Here is a 17,281-nt window from a genome sequence, read left to right on the forward strand (position 1 = left end):
GTCTACTACACAAGCTAAAATGTCATGAGGTGGGAAGCAAATTATTCTCATGTACAAAAAACTGTCTAGAAGACAGAGAGCAAAGACTAGAATTAAAAGGTCATTTTAATTGTTGCAAAAGGCTAACAGCAGGGGTCTTATAGTTCCATAACTAGGTTCTGTGATGTTTAATATCTACTATCGGGAAAGGAGGGAATGAGTAGAGAGATAGTAAAATATTACTTCTGAGGGAATTCTGCACCAAAAAATTAAAAATTCTGCACATAATATTGCAAAAGTCTGCATATTTTATTTGTCAAAATAACAATCACACCAGTTTCAATTATTTTTGGTCATTTATTGCAAAATAAAGCAAGTATGTCTGTAACAATACAGACAACAAAAAGAGATTCAGGAAATGTTTTTTGACAGTTAGATTCTTTACTAGGTATATTAATACAGCACTCTGAGTGATAATTCATTTAAATTACAATACAGAACTGTATTTCCCGCACCACTCAGAAGCAGTGCAAAGGCTTGGGAGAGTTGGGTAATGGAGGAGTTGAGGGAGGGGGAAGTAAATTGCTGGGAAGGAGCCTGGGTGGGAACTTGGAGGGTTGTTGGGTATGAGTGGGAAAAGTAAGGAACAGGGTTTTTTTTGTTTTTTTTGGGGGGGGGGGCAGGGAGGGATTGATTCAGACCCTGGCTGACCCCTAGCCTCTCCCATTCAGTCAGGCACATCTACCCCATCCTCAGGTGTCCCTGAACCCCCGTCCACATGTGTCCCTCCACCCCCGCTCAGACACCCACTCCCCCATCCCCATTTGTCTCTGTGCCCCCACCCAGCCACTCCCACAAACCTATGTAGCCCTGCACACCCTCACCCATCACCATGTGGCCCTGCACCTCCACTCCCATTCAGCCCCTGCCCCAGCCTGTCCTCCCCAATTAGCCCAAATGGCTGCCCCGACCCTGCACCTCATGCTGTCTGTCTCCCCATAGCCTCTGTCTCCTGGCCTGGCCTGACAGGTGCTGCAAAGAAGGCAGGCTCTTTCTAGTCCCTCACTGGCCGGGAGCTGCTGCTTTGTTCTATTGCCACAGCACCTTCTGGTGCTCAAAAGGCAGAACTGCAGCAACATTTAGGCAAAGCTTTTTTTTCTGTGCAAAAAAATAAAAATACGTGCATCTAATTAACTATGTATGCACAGTAGCACAAAATTCCCCCAGGCGTAAAATATGCAGACAGCACACAGTCTTTTAGGTTACTCAAGACCAGAGAGGATTGTGAGGGACTTCAGAGACAGATAAACAAGCTAGATGAATGGGTAACATGACCGCAAATGAAATTTAATTCAATAAATGCAAAGTAACACACATCAGCAGGGAAAACAATTAAACTACTCAGACACCTTACAGAGTTCTAAATTAATTGAATCAACCCAAGAAAGGGACCAGTGAGTGACTGCAGACAGCTCAATGAAAACCTCTGTTCAAACATGGAGCTGGGGTCAAAAAAACAAACACAATGTTAGGAAAAATCGGGAATATGATAGTGACCAGTGAGAGTATTCTAATGCCTTTTTATAAATCAGTGGTGCAGCCGCACCTGGATACTGTGTGCAGAACTGGTCACCCCATCTCAAAAAGATTCAAGTAAAAGGAGTTGAGAGAAAAACAAGGAGAATGATCCAGGGCACAGGAAAGGCTCATATGAAGAAAGATTGAAGAGAGTGTGATTGCTTACCCTGAGAGAGAAGACAAATAAGATGGGACATGATCAAATCAAGACGGGCTGCCTTTCTGGAAGATGTGCTTTAGTCAAACACAAGTTATTGGGCTCAATACAGAGATAAGTGGGTGAAAATTAATGGCCTGTGATACACAAGAGGTCAGACAAGATGATCTTACTGTCCCTTCCTTTGGTCTTAAACTATGAATCTATGAATAATAAAAGTGTATAAAGTAATCAATGATCCAGAGATGATAGATCAGAAACTTCTGTCCTTCCAGGGCCATAATACAAGAACAATGAAATAGTCAATCAAATTAAAAGGTGGCAAATTCAAAACTGAAAAAAGGAAATTCTTTTTCATACAATATGTAATTAAATTGTGGAACTCATTGCCACACAGAAGCCAAGAATTTAAGACTCAAAAGGAATTGTATGGATAACAAAAATATCCAGAGTTGTTACAATTAAGGATAAAGATTGGCAGGGATATTAAACCTCGTGTTTCAGGTCTTAAGCCAATCTCTAATTACTGGAGATCAGGTTGAGGCCTACTGTGGGGGGCAGCTTATTTCACAACCTCCTACAGAGGAAGATGTAAACACCCTGCAGAAGCATCTGGAACTGGCCATTGTCAGAGACAGGATACTAGACTAGACGGGCCTCTGGGAATTCCTCTGTTTCTACCAATGGCTATTTATAGACCTAACCTTTACTAACAGTGAGGAAGGATGGTCCAACAGTTGGGGCACCAGCCTAGGGCTGAGTCTCCTGAGTTGAAGTCCCCGCTTTGCCATAGATTCCCTGCGTGACCTTGGGCAAGTCACTTTGCTTTGCCTCAGTTCCCTATCTGAAAAACAAGGACAACACCACTGCCTTAATTCCCAGGGGTGGTGTGAGGCTAAAATACATTAAAAGATTATGAGGCACTCAGAGATAAGCACCTGTGATAGCTCTTTGATGTCAGAAACTTGGTGCTGTCTGTTCTGCTACAGAAGTTCATTTTATAGGCCTTTCTGAGGTACAAACTTCATTCAAACACAGTCAGAGTCAACCCTTACTGTTCAGCGCAAGACTCCAGTACCACAAGACTTCTTTGTTCAGGCTCCACTGAACAAACAAGAACACAATGATTCTCTATGTCTACACAGTACATAGATATTCATCCACTTTTAATTTTAAGGTGATTTTTATTTTACTTTGCTTCGTTTTTAACCTGCCTTTATGATACTGTGCAATTGTACAAGCAAGCCCTTTGCTGCGTGGATGCAGAGGCTTTATAATTAACATACATACTACTGGAATCAACCACAACGGGGGCACTAAAGCAGTATGTGACAGCAGGTTTGGAAATCTGAGCGCCTAGGCAGTCTTAGGGCTTGTCGACGCTGTGCTGCAGTGTGGGGTGTGAACTGCACAGCACACCAGAGTGACGCACTCTGACTGGCCTGCGTGGAGACACGCACCAGGCACCTTTTAGTTTGCATCAGCCGTGTCTATACACGGAAGCTGGAGTGCAACACACTGCTGTGCTGTGCAACTCGCACCCCCACAGCCCACACTGCAGTGCAGTGTAGACATTGCCCAAGTCCATGCAGTATTCTTATTTTAAATTATGCTTAGCATATTTTTAATACAAAATCAAGTCTCCAGTCACTGCACATTATATACTCCGGTGGTAAAACAGGAGAGCCATTCTCAAAGTACTATAGAGCGTACTTTGTAGCCTTAACAGTCCCGAAGCTCTATCTAGAATCTTATCCTACACCTACCACTACAGTGTCTTTGTGCATTTTTAAGATGAAAAGATGAACCAGGTCCTTCTCTTTAGACAGCCCTCACCATCATCTTTTTGTGTGGAAAACACATCCTGATCCTAACTCAGTATTGCCCTCGGAGAGCGATGCCCCTCAGATTTCTCTATTTGCATAGGTTTCAGAGTAGCAGCCGTGTTGGTCTGTATTCGCAAAAAGAAAAGGAGGACTTGTGGCACCTTAGAGACTAACCAATTTATTTGAGCATAAGCTTTCGTGAGCTACAGCTCACTTCATCGGATGCATAAAATGGAAAATGCAGTGAGGATGTTTTATACACACAGACCATGAAAAAATGGGAGTTTATCACTTCAAAAGGTTCTCTCTCCCCCCACCCCACTCTCCTGCTGGTAATAGCTTATTTGCATAGTCTATAGTCTCTCATGCTACTCTGGTGTAGACAACAGGATTTCCCACTAATTCCAAGGCACTGTGGCTGTATTTCATACATTACTCCTGTTGTAATGGATGATAACATGCCAAAAAAGAAGATATTAAAATAAACAAACAAATAAAAAGATTCTTACTGTGGGTTCACTGGCAGAACAGTATGAGAGAGAATCTGGAAAAGGGTTTCCCCTCTCAGCCACAGGGGAAATATACTAAAGAAGCAGTATGCTGAGAGGTAGATGTAACTGAACAGATCTGGTGACTGCATTCTCACTCATGCTAGGAAATTATAGTCCACAGCTGACCAAGGACGGCAGAGTAGTGTGGGGAAGCCCAGAATTGAATGAACATGGGAAATAAATTTCCTCCAACCCCAGAAGAACATGAGATCGCCTCAGGTCAGAAATAAAACACGTTTATATACTGTAGGGAAGACCAGAGTTGAATCAGAACCTAATAGCTGTCAACAATTTAATAATAAAAGTATAATAGGGACTATACAAACAGAAGTACAGCCAAGCATAGCAATCTCTATAAATGATGCAAATCCTGTGCCAAGTTAAATGCTGGCACAAATATGGACCTTTCTCCCAAGCATCGTACAGTAATCCAGCTGCTGGTCTGTGAGTGGGAAGCGCTTAGTCTAATGTCTGTAAACTGTGAACAGACCACCCAAACAGACGGTCCCAGGACATGAAGGATTAAACTAAATACAAGTTTTCAAATTTGTGTTTTACAGCAGTGTTAGGATATAGATATTCAGGCCTGTCTGTAAAGGCCTATACTCTAAGAATTTAGGTGTATTCTTATCGCTTGGCTAGTTCTAGAGGTATAAAAGAAAGAAATCACTGTCTGCAGGTGTAAGGGCCTTCTCTTACTGTGACAGTTTGTGGCCCTGTGCTTAGGCTCAGGCCTTTGGCTAAGCAGCAGAGGCAGCCATAAACTGGGAAGCGAACAGTCACATCCTCACATTCCAAACTAGTCACATTGAAATAAGGTGCTATTGGGCTGTTAGGCACTATCAGGACAGGATTGTATTCCTATCACCTCCAGAGAAAGGGAAGTGCCTAGAAAATGTAAAAGGAAACTTAGTTTGATAGCATCCTGTCTGGCAAGAACTCACTTATCAATAGCTGGGATGTGAAATCCTCACTTCTGTGTTGTCTTGTCATTGTAGTTCCCACTTTGCTATTGTTTATCTGTATAATCTCTGTCTGGTTCTGTGATTGTTCCTGTCTGCTGTATAATTAATTTTGCTGGGTGTAAACTAATTAAGGTGGTGGGATATAATTGGTTACATAATCATGTTACAATATGTTAGGATTGGTTAGTTAAATTTCAGGAAAATGATTGGTTAAGGTATAGCTAAGCAGAACTCAAGTTTTACTATATAATCTGTAGTCAATGAGGAAGTGACTGGGTGGGGGTGGGCATGTGGGTGTGTGAGATGGGAACAGGGAATGGGGGTAAGAAAATTGGAATCATGTTTTGCTAAAGGGGGAGATGGGAACAGGGAATGGGGGTAAGAAAATTGGAATCATGTTTTGCTAAAGGGGGAAATGGGAACAGGGAATGGGAGTAAGGAAGTTGGAATCATGTTTGGCTAAGGGTAGGAATGGGAACAGGGACACAGGCATAAGGCTCTGTGGTGTCAGAGCTGGGAAGGAGGATACTAAGGAAGGAAACTAGAATCATGCTTGCTGGAAGTTCACCCCAATAAACATAGAATTGTTTGCACCTTTGGACTTTGGGTATTGTTGCTCTCTGTTCATGCGAGAAGGACCAGGGAAGTAAGTGGGTGAAGGAATAAGCCCCCTAACAAGCGATAGCAACACAGATATATAGAAACACAGTGGGCCAAATTCTTTACTGGTGTGGACTCAACTGAAGTCAATATATCAGGGATGAATTTGGCTCACAGTATTTTTGGCCTCCAACTATGAGTCTGATTTTGAAACATTTAGCCAGAAATAATCATGCCAGAAGGCACAAGTGCTACCCCTTCAACATCTACTTGATAACTGTGAATAGAATGATTTGTGCCACAAAAATAGAGAAAGAATTGCTTCTCGTTTACAAATCAGGGCCTACATATGGAATTACAGTTTTAAACTTGTTATACAGTATGGTGGGAAGGCAAGTCCAATTCTTTTGTTATTTTAAATTTTACTGATTGTCAGAGGAATTAAGTTGGACAACTCAGGAGATTAAAGTCCTCTTGCAGTAACAGTTCTCCCCAACTATGTGTCAACCCTGCCCTGGTGCAGTTCAATCTCCATCAAGATTGAGAAGACTGTTTAGAGGGAGTGGTAGGAAGGACTGCAAGGGGATAGGCTAAGGGTCACTATACATGTGAATCAGCGAGGAAGAGGAGTAAGTGGGTTAAAGGTAACTAAAATAGGAAGGGGGAAACAAAGGGTTAAATAACTTCAATATTTAACATAGGTCCGGATTAAAGAAAGGTAATATTGAAAGTGTTGGGGGAAGCTCAAGAGGGACTCGAGTTGATTCCTTTTCCTACTGCTTAGACTGCAATCTCTTTGGTGCAGGAACCTGTTTAAAGCTATAAAAGCACGTAGCATGATTTGGAGGGTTATATAAATAAATTAAACACAAAAAGTGTTTTTTTAAAAAAAAAAACATTAAGATTGCAAAACCAAGCACTCAAAAGTTAGGAAAAGCCAGAATTAAGGTGGTCTGATCTACTTATCCCAGGCCCAGCCTTCTGGCCCAGTTCCAGTCCTCCACCCCCAGCTCCTACTTCATCTGCCCCACACTGCTCCTCTTCCCAGTCTGTTCCCTCTGCATTCAAGTCAGGCAGCTTCCTCTGGCTCACTGCCTGAGCCCCAGCAGGTGGACCACTGAGAGCAGAAGACAGTCTCCTTGTTCAGCGTTCCTGCACCTGGCGGCACAGCAGTCAGGAGCAGCAATGGCAAAGGAAGTCCTGCTCAGCCCCTGCAACCCTAGTCTGGAGCACGCCCAGTACATGTAGAAACCTGGGGAATTTAGCTGTCAAGTTCTAACAAGTCTCTACTGGTCATGCGTGAACTGAGATTTTTCAGGTTTCAGAGGAGCAGCCGTGTTAGTCTGTATCCGCAAAAAGAAAAGGAGGACTTGTGGCACCTTAGAGACTAACCAATTTATTTGAAAGTGAGCTGTAGCTCACGAAAGCGCATGCTCAAATAAATGTGTTAGTCTCTAAGGTGTCACAAGTCCTCCTGTTCTTTTTTTGAGATTTTTCAAAGACTTACAAAACTTGGCCAAATTTTGGCATCTGTTTCTAACTGGCACAGCAAAAGGCCCATCCCTGATACCACGGTGACGATCCCCCTTTGGAGTCAGAACATGAAATTCTGTAAAGTACAGGAGGTACTAGAGCTTCCCTCAAAGAAACAGGTATAAGTTTATTTTTAAAAACATGGACAAAACCATGCATTTTTCCCACATCTTGTTCTCAGGAATGGCTGAACCTTTTTTCTGAAACTTTCCCAAAATTTCAGCCCTAGGCGCCGAGCTAGCACAGGAAATTTCAATCCCTACAATTCAAATTTGGTACCGTCACAAGCAACTGAAAACAGGGTCTAATAATGAGACGTGCTGGGCAACCTTAAGTGTAGAAAGCCATTACCAGCTCAGCCTATAATAATCCCCGTTTAGTGTCTATTAAAATTGCCAATAATCGTGCCAGCGAATGTGAATAAGTATCCAATACCCTGAGACCAATACTTCATTTTCCACGGGTTACATCTGGCGGCAATGATTTTTGATCCCTACCAACACAGCTGCAACTCAAACATGTGAACTCAAGGGGAAAGACTCCATACCCTATCACCAACCCCCTGAGAATACCAGTGACACCAGAAATCATGCGACTCCTATTTATTGTTCCAAATTTGGCAGCAAAAGCAAGTAATATCCCTTAATGTGCTTTTCACTGTAATCCCTGATATGGTGGCCCCTAAAACATCTGGCCCGGCTTTATATGCTGTAGAAAGCAAAATACTGGAGACGTCCTCATCATTAGACAAAGTGATGACGTAATTCATCCCCCAACCAGAAAGAAGAGCAAGTGAGCAATGATTTGAGAAGCAGTCGTCAATCCCACTCCATGGATGATCCATCAAGAGAGGTGTCTCTAGTTAGCAGTTATGACTAAGGCTACGTTTATGTTACGGGCAAAATCTGTGACTTCTAGACACCTCCATGACATTCCCTGCTTCAGTCTCAGGGGCTGCAGGACTCGGGAACTTGCAGCTCGTGGAACCCTGGCAGGGACCCAGCGACAGGTGACAGGAGGCCTCCTGCAAGGTTCCAGCAACGGGGGACAGCCTCATGCCAGGGGAGGGGGGACGCCTCGGGTGAGTGGCTGGGGGTGTCCCATTTTCTCTTTGGAAAATATGGTCACCCTGCAGCTCCCAGCCGCCGTGGGCAGAGGGCCCCCCCCCCCTCCTGCAGCTTCCAGCTGCCATGGGCAGAGGGGGAACCCCACAGCTCCAAGCTACCATGGTGGCGGAGAAAACCATGGAGCCAGAAAAGCAAAAATCACAGACAAGTCACAGGCAATAAACAAAAATTCAGGAAGCTGTGACCTGTCTGTGACTTTTACTAAAAATAACCATGACAAAAGCCTTAGTCACGACCCTGCCCTCAAAATAGGCGCAAGTTTCATTAGTTCAGAGGATGAGACAAGTGATGTCATTCCAACCCCAATGTTTTAGTACTATTAAAGTCTGAGAGGTTCCAGTTTTCGTAATAAAGTGAATGGAATGTGTACATCTTGAGAGTTTTTTCCTTTCCTAATAAATTACAGTAACTTCCATAGACAGGAAAATCTGTTAGTCTGGTTTAGACTGAATTCAGGCAATGAATTCCGATATGAAGGTGAAAGATTTCACCCCATGAACTGCATATGCCCTTTATTCTCCCAAGAAGTTATCTGCTTAAATCCATTCACATTCTTTGCAAAATAAACTGTTATTTCACTCAATGCCATGTGTCCACTTGCATAAATACAGTTAATGATCCCTTAGTCAATCTTTCAAGAGAATTTGTTTCTCCATTTTAGAAGCTGTATCATATTTCCTAGTAAAAATCAAAGATAATATTAATAAAAAAGTCATGTGCATGAGCTCTCAGTGACCTACAGGGGAGGCTGACAATCTTTAGAGATACCAAAGACAAAGAAAAATGACATTGAAGTATTATTATTGTAAGATCCATTATAAACCACTTCTCAGCATTTCCGAATGGACACCCTCACCTCTGCACGGTCAACAGGAGTGGTGAGGGAACAGACAGTGACACTGAATATGTTGGCCAAGTCATGAAAAGACTGTCTACACCAGACAACCAGCACATTAAAGTCACTGGCAAAAATCCACCATCTCCCATTTAGTCTGTAGTCAGGTAAACAAAATAGGAAGTGAGTCCCATTAATCAAAGATTAACAAAAAGGGAAAGCAGTTTTGCAGAATAAGTAAATATAAACTGCCAAAATCCACTGTACTAAACAAAACCCTCTGACCCACCAAATTAACCCTGTGTGTTCCTTAGGGAATAAAGAGCAGGCTGCTGCAAAAGAAGGTGCCATATTTCCTCCCACCCCACATCTCCTTCAGTTATTTGGATGTACAGAAAGAAACACCTTCCAGCCTCTCCCGAAGAAAAGAATCAGGGTCCAGGACTTCCGTAGAAGGAGCTATGGACATCAACACAGCCCCAAACATGCAACGGCTAAGCAGTCAGTACTTGATCACAGGGGTCCATCCAAAATTTGCCATTTAGGATCCCAGACTCTCTTTCTGACACTTAGCTCTGTACTGCATTCTGTTTCATGCTTTTCTTGACGGTACATTTTGGGTGGGATTTTCACAAGCACCTAAATCCCCAAAGGTCTTTTGCTCTTAAATCACTCAAGCATTTTTGAAAAACCCTCTTTATATTCATCAGTCCACACTACTGCCCAGAGGAGAAGGGTCAGATTAGAAACCAACAGATTACGGTTACCTTAAAATATGCAGGAGGTTCAAAACCTGTACACTATTTAAATTGCTTGAACAGAGCAGTTTAAACCAGCCAACAATCAAACCCTCCCGTAGCAGCAATGTAACGCTAGTAAGGAGAGAGGTTGCTATTATACCAAAGGGTACTGCTGGGATCAAACCAGGCATGCCAAACCCATGAAAAAAACGCAGAAATCGGGCTTGTTTTTGGCTTAATTGGCTTGTGAGTTGCTTGTGGGCTAGTTTTTGGCTTGTAGCTTGTTTGACTTGTTTATTGCTTCTTTTTTTTTTTATCGGCTCTGGGCAAGGTAGGGAGAGAGCACGGGGGGGGCCCCCACAGTCCCAGACTGCATGCCAGGGAGATCTAGTCACATAGAGTGTTGGGGTTCTTAGGGATTGGCTTGTTTTGGCCTTGTTTTGAAATGGGATTAGCTTGATTTTTGGCTTCTTGTGACAGTCTGGGCGCTTATTATTTACAGCGTGAAAGTTGGCAACGGTGGATCAACACTCACGTTCTGACACCAATTCAGGTGCACAGATATGATTTACACACAGGCGTATAGTGTACCAAAACTCTTATCGCTTTCAATCCACCTGTTAGCAAGGCGGTGAGTAAAGGTCACTCTATAGCTTCCAGCAGTCTTTGTAGGGAAAGATATCTTCAATGCACCTTTAACCTCCCCAGGCCTAGAGCAGAGCAATTAATCTGCTTGCTCTCAGACAGAAAAAAACCCCAACAACCTCTTGGACAAAGTTAGTGGAGATATAAATTTGATTTTTAAGCTCTAAGTGGGTGCTGCCAGCATCTGAATGTAAAGCAAAGCAACTATAAAAAACGCACTTAGCGCCCACTCCAGGTCCCATGCAAACTCCCGCTCTCCTTGTTTTCTGCTTTGGAGCCCCCAAAGTTCAGAATACGGGTTCTTCTTATGTCTGGCCCCAACTAAAAAGCTGGTCCTGACAACACACCCAGGACTAAAGTATGGACCTTCCCTTGCTGCTCAAGATCTTATCTTTGACGCATGGGCCAGAGGAGAACCCCAGAAACATCCAGCCCCAACTATCAGACAAGATCGTGATGTGGCCTCAGGGACCCCTTTATTTAGGGCCATATGTCTTTTTACACTTCTAAACCTCACTCCTCCATCTCTCAGCACATCAGCTAGCCACAGGCTCCATGCCAATGCTATTCTGTGAATCAACACATAGGTAGGCGCTCAGTGACCGCCGGACAAACCTTCTGCACGTTTCACAGCATTATCCTGACTGCCCCTGACCTCCACCAGCTGAAGAGTTAAGAGTGCAGCAGTCTTTTGGCACTCCTGAAAGTTGAGAATTGCACATACACAGAACAGAAAATACAAAAACAAGGTGAAGTCTTACAGTCAATTCAAGAGAAATTATTCTGGCCATGGAAAGACATGAATTAGTGGTTATAGTTGAGCACTTCTAAAAAGTTAAATGAAGAACTCAGTCTGCCCATTACTTTGGGGTATGCTCATTTATTAGGGTTACTCTTCGGGAGGAGGGTTGTTTCGGTAATTCTATCAACGTACTGTTTGTGTCACTTGTGTTCTCATACGGAGCTCTAGTCCCCTCCCAATGGAGCTAACCAGGACCTAGGTTCCACAGGGCTGGGTTCTTCCAGCCCCAGAATCAGACAAACACAAAACACACACATTAACAGAGTTTGTCTAAGAGGACCTGGTTAATCAGCACTCCTAAGCTGACCCCTTATATGTCCCTCGACTCGGTAGGCTGGGTCAAGCAGCACTTCCAAGCTGTCACCCTTGTCCCGAGGGGTTTAGATGGGTCTTCCACCGCCTTTTCATTGCTTTTTGTAAGTCTTGCTTCTGATTGGCTTTGGTTCAAGCAGAGGCTGGGAGTGGGGGAGAGGGGTCAGGAAGGTCTTTCGTGAGTCAGACAGGCTGGACGCTGTGCCCTGGTTCCCCAAGAACATGGAGCTGATAGGTAACAACAGAAAGTTTCCTTGTGCTTGTTTAAAATGATATGAAATCCTAGGAATGATGTTGTGATTGACAGCTAATTCATCTTGAATAATTAATTTATTAAACTATTTTTTTTATATACTCAACTTTTCCCCCCTTTTATACCCCGACCTGAAACAACACCTACTCGGAATGGCTGGGCCTGGTGCAGCTATAGCTTCTTTCGGTTCTTTCTGGGCACTGCCAGTTCCTGGGTTCGCAGCAAGGTGTGATGGAATGGACGGCGGAAGAAAAAGAGTCACAGTTTCTCTCTCTCTCCTTCCTGTTTAACAAGGAAAGCTACCCTCAGCTGGGCAGAGACCACACACAGAGTGATGTCTTACAACAGGTCTCAATTCTCAGCGTGAGATAGAACTTGCAGCGTAATAAATCCAAGGTGTTTAATACAAGGGCAATTTAGCATACAGATCTCTGGAAAACCTGTTCTCTTGGGCATTTCTGAGCCCCTCTCTCCTGAGTAGCAGATTGCTTTATAATAAGAAGGGAGAAATTGGATTTTGTTGGGGGAGATGGAGTTACAGAAGGGTGTTTTACTGACCTCCTCAGGACTCCAACTGCTCTCCCTGAGATGTAATAAATCAGAGGGCAGAGACTTGTCTCTTCAAAAAGTCCCAGCAAGCCAGCCTGCTTACAACTAGACTTGTTCCCCACTCCTCACAAAAACATGACTTCAGAGACACTGATCAACAGAATTTGTTTTTTCATGAATAAATTAAATTTCTAATTATCTTCTCTCAGATTGTAACACCCCATTCTGGTCATAATACTCCTATTTTTAACATTCATAGAAAATTGGCACATAGGAAGCTAATATTGTAACTCCACATTGATGAGTAACCGGTCAGGATTCTGTAAAGGTATGCCAAACTCAAATTATCCATGGACTTAACTATGCTTTAAAACTGGTAAGTAGCTAAGCAATAATTCAGGGGAAACCAAGATCAAATTATGCCCCTCTGAATTCACCCAGAGATTTCATATACTTTTAATCTTTTCCATTCTTGCCCACATCTGAGTATTAACGAAAACTCTGCACAGCCATTAGTATGGCAGGGTTTGTGGGAAGGGTTAATGCAAAGCACCAAGAAGACTGTTTTTACCAAAACCTGGCGTCATTTCCATTCTGCACACGGTGCCAGCAACCCTAAGCTGTTCCTGAATCGGATCATGCACTCTTGACAGATCAGCTTGCTAGAGAATGATGAAAGAACATCAGAATGCATTTCGGGCTTAAAAATGAACCAAATGACACCAAGGCCGGGATAAGTACGAGTTCTCTGCACAAGCTTCACTGTTCGTGCCAGGCAGCAGGCTTTCTTTGATAAGCGTGCAGGCAGAAGACTAGTACCATGCTGGAAGGCAGCAAACTATTCCTACCAACCTGGGAGGAAAGAGTATCGGACAAAAGAAATCCAGGAGCAAATTTCGTTTTTGAAAAGGAAAGGTAATCAGGTCAGACTTTTAGCAGCTATAAAAGGACATGTTTAAGCCCATGTCATGCCTATACTGAAACTTTTTTAAAGGACTCTCCCAGTCTTTTCAGACTTCTGTTTCACAAACTAATACTGTAGGTCAGCGGTTCTCAAACTGTGGGTCGGGACCCCAAAGTGGGTTGTGACCCCATTTTAATGGGGTCGCCAGGTCTGATGTTAGACTTGCTGGGCCCAGGGCTGAAGCCCGAGCCCCACCACCTGGGGCCAAAGCCAAAGGGCTTCAGTCCTGGACAACAGGGCTCAGGCTTCAGTGTCAGCCCTGGGCAGCAGACCTAAGGTTACAGGACCCCCGAGGCTGAAGCCCTTGGGCTTCGGCTTTGGTCCACCCCCACCGGGGGCGATGGGGCTCAGGCAGGCTCAGACTTCAGTCCCCTCTGCTGGGGTCATGTAGCAATTTTTTATTTTCTTGTCAGAAGGGGGGCGCAGTGCAATGAAGTTTGAGAACCCCTGTGTGGGTACTTTGCACACACAACTATAAACAGTGTCAACTGAATTGTAGCCACAGTGGTGGCTAGGCTGTAGAAATGTCTGCCTCAGGACACTGTGCCTGAGCTTCAGTCCATGGTGTGCTGTGGGCAGCCAAACTAACAGTCACTAGTTCCCTGAAGCAGCCCAAGCACAAAAGAACCTTTCAATTTTGCTTTTTGCTTCAATGTAATTATGTGATGGCCAGTAATACACATGGTCATACTCAGAGGGCAACCAGAATGTGGTCATCCAGACGCTCCCCTTGGGTTCATTAGCTCTGCAGAAAACAAGATCACAGCCCTGCTTGAGAAACTATAGAAATTCCCCTCCGCAGAGCATTCCTTCCCTCACATAATTCAATCGCATGTCCAGCTGAGAAACTCTCCTGGGAGAATGAAACCGTTGTTCCCCAGTCAGTGGGCAACATCAATTCAATGTCTTTCACATTGGAAACCGGTCCATTAACTGCATTGTGTGCGCCCAACTCCTCTGCCTGACCTCACATCTACAGCAGCAAGCTCAGAGCGGCACAGCTGTGCCGATGCAGCTGCACAATCACTTCTACAGCCACTCTATGCGGACAGGAGAGAGCTCTCCCTTGAGATAATTAAACCACCCCCGACGAGCGGCGGGAGAGCGACTCCTGCAGACATAGCACTGTCCACACTGGTGCTTCTGTCAGTGTAATTTATGTCACCCAGAGGCTGTTTTTTTCACACCCCTGAGGGACGTAAGTTATACTGAAAAAAGTGCTAGGGTGGACGTGGCCTGAGTATTGGAAGTGGTTTCACATGTTAGGGCTGGCCCACGCTAGAAAATAAGATCAACCCATCTACGCCCCTCAGGCATGTGAAAAATCCACACCCCTGACGGATGTAGCGATGCCAACCTAAGTCTCTGTGTAGACAGCGCCTCTAAGGGAGGTGGGTTACCTAAACTGGGGGGAGAACTCTTCCCATCGGCGGAGGTAGTAGTACGGAAGCACTAAACCAATGCAGCTGCATTCCTGCAGCTTTGCCATTGTAGCATTTCAAATGCAGACAAGACCTCCTGCTACAATAAGTCCCTTGACATTTCCAGTGCTCTTAACACAAGGATATATTTAGCCAGTTTGGTTAGATAGCCAATTTTCAATGTAATCCTGCACCAAGATCTGACTCATTGTTATCTGCCTCCCAACATGGCTACCAAGTCTAATTAAATAAAAGCCTTTTTGTGAGGGAGATAGAGGGGGAAGAAGGGGATGTTGTACCTGAGCCTACTGTACGTCCAACGGAGTCAAAGGAAAGAACCATTGAATCTGTAACACAAGAGTAGAAGTTCATTTTCCCCTTTTAAATAAATCCATGAATTGTTTACAAGAGGCTTCTCTTTCCTCTCCCCGTTTATCATGTAGAGACTGCATACTCCAGAAACATTCTTAACACATTTTAATGTGCATATGAATCAATCCACACCTTCCGAGTACATTTAGTTGTACTGGGGCAGGAACCACATGCCATCTGGAAAATATCATGGGCAAATACACCACAGTCCGGCATCTATGCCCTACGGATGTCACTCTGAGAGATACCCACATTGCCATTACAAGGCAGAGAACTCCAAGTCATTGCAATGTTTTGCTTGCAGTACTCTGCCTTTTTCTTTCATTTTAAGGAGGTAATCCCCCTTGTTGTGTTTCATCAGGAGGAACATGAACCTCTTCACCAGTCAGGTATGCATGTCCACTGTTCCCTAGTGTTATAGAGAACAACAGGTATCTAGCAAAAGCAGGGTGCTGTTTGAAGTTAGAGAATCTCAGATGGTGATTAGCTGATGAAAAAGAAATGATGTACACGTGTGAAACCTGACAGATAGGTACACTTGTGTTCAGCATGGGTTTTATTTATTTGTTTAGCTGTGTAGCGCAGCAAAAGTCTAATGGCTGGAGCACCCAGAGGATTCACATGTGCTGAGAAGCAGGAGAAGCTTCAGCTTGCTATCTATATCATACAAAAAATGGGATTTGAATGCTGATCCTGTTTGCGCCATGGACTGTGTTTTTCTGGGCATGCCTGCATTTGTTGACAGCACTCTCAAAATGTAGGCACAGCCAGAATACACATTATTTTAAAAAAATCTTTAATAGTTAATAATAATGCCCCATTGCTGGGAGATGTGGTTGAGGTATAAAATAATTTTACCTTATTTCTAGTTTGAATTTGTCTAGCTCCAACTCCCAGCCACTGGATCTCATTAGACCTTTGTTTGCTACACTGAAGAGGATTCTACAGTATAATCCAATTTTGTTCCCCATGTAGGCACTTACAGAATGTGATCAAGTCATCCTGTGATAAACTGGGTCTTTTTAGATCCCATTTGGGTATTTGGAGAGCCCTTTCTCCTTTAAAAGTCCTTACAATTATGGGGACACTCAGTCTCTGAGTGTTTCAAGAGAGTCTACATAGACCTAGCTTGCCTATGAAGGTTAAATACGGCTAGACTCCAGGCCAGGGCTTATCTTAGAATCATAGAATCATTGAATATCAGAGTTGGAAGGGACCTCAGGAGGTCATCTAGTCCAACCCCATGCTCAAAGCAGGACTAATCCCCAATTAAATCATCCCAGCCAGGGATTTGTCAAGCCTGACCTTAAAAACTTCTAAGGAAGGAGATTCCACCACCTCCCTAGGTAACGCATTCCAGTGTTTCACCACCTTCCTAGTAAAAAAGTTTTTCCTAATATCCAACCTAAATCTCCCCCACTGCAACTTGAGACCATTACTCCTTGTTCTGTCATCAGCTACCACTGAGAACAGTCTAGAGCCATCCTCTTTGGAACCTCCTTTCAAGTAGTTGAAAGCAGCTATCAAATCCCCCCTCATTCTTCTCTTCTGCAGACTAAACAATCCCAGTTCCCTCAGCCTCTCCTCATAAGTCATGTGTTCCAGTCCCCTAATAATTTTTATTGCCCTCCGCTGGACTCTTTCCAATTTTTCCACATCCTTCTTGTAGTGTGGGGCCCTTCAACCCCTCCGTGCTGCAACCAGCTTGTGCCTCGTCTGGTGGGCTTTTCTAGGCAGCAGAGGTTCACAAGCGGTCTTCCTCCCAGCATCTTTGTGGCAGGAATCAGCAAACTCTGAAGCACAGCAGTCTCTCTCCTGGTTGCCACCCCTTCCTGTGACAGTCTCCCTTTAAAGTTAATTTCCTCCCAGTGGAGGAGGCTCTGCAGATATGCCTATTTAGTGTCAGCTGAGCCCAGAGGACCCCATTAACCTTTTCCCAGATGGGATTAAGGTGTACCCCATCATATACTCCAGCCGTCAAGATGGGAAGCAGTTCCTGGTTCAAAGCGTCCGCATCTCCGACCTCCCTTGGAAAAACATGATGTTTACCAAAAAGTTTGGTGTGCCAGGTA

General features: G+C 44.0%; 1 protein-coding gene across 4 annotated transcripts in view; it reads right to left on the reverse strand.

The window, feature by feature from the left end:
- The window catches only part of ST3GAL3 (ST3 beta-galactoside alpha-2,3-sialyltransferase 3), a 369,376-nt gene that overhangs the window by 259,056 nt on the left and 93,039 nt on the right, over positions 1-17,281 (reverse strand). Inside the window, exons 6-7 of one of the 4 annotated variants that reach the window (XM_084637378.1) lie at positions 15,137-15,184; positions 12,051-12,185 (exon numbers count right to left, since the gene is read on the reverse strand). The exons of 2 other annotated variants lie outside the window; for them this stretch is intronic. In XM_084637378.1, coding sequence (XP_084493504.1) covers positions 12,051-12,185; positions 15,137-15,184 — 183 coding nt within the window. The remainder of the gene's footprint in view (positions 1-12,050; positions 12,186-15,136; positions 15,185-17,281) is intronic. One more of the 4 variants, XM_084637379.1, reaches the window with a different exon arrangement.

The sequence above is a fragment of the Lepidochelys olivacea genome, assembly GCF_965140295.1.
Source record: "Lepidochelys olivacea isolate rLepOli2 genome assembly, chromosome: 8".
In the NCBI taxonomy this organism is placed as follows: domain Eukaryota; kingdom Metazoa; phylum Chordata; order Testudines; family Cheloniidae; genus Lepidochelys; species Lepidochelys olivacea.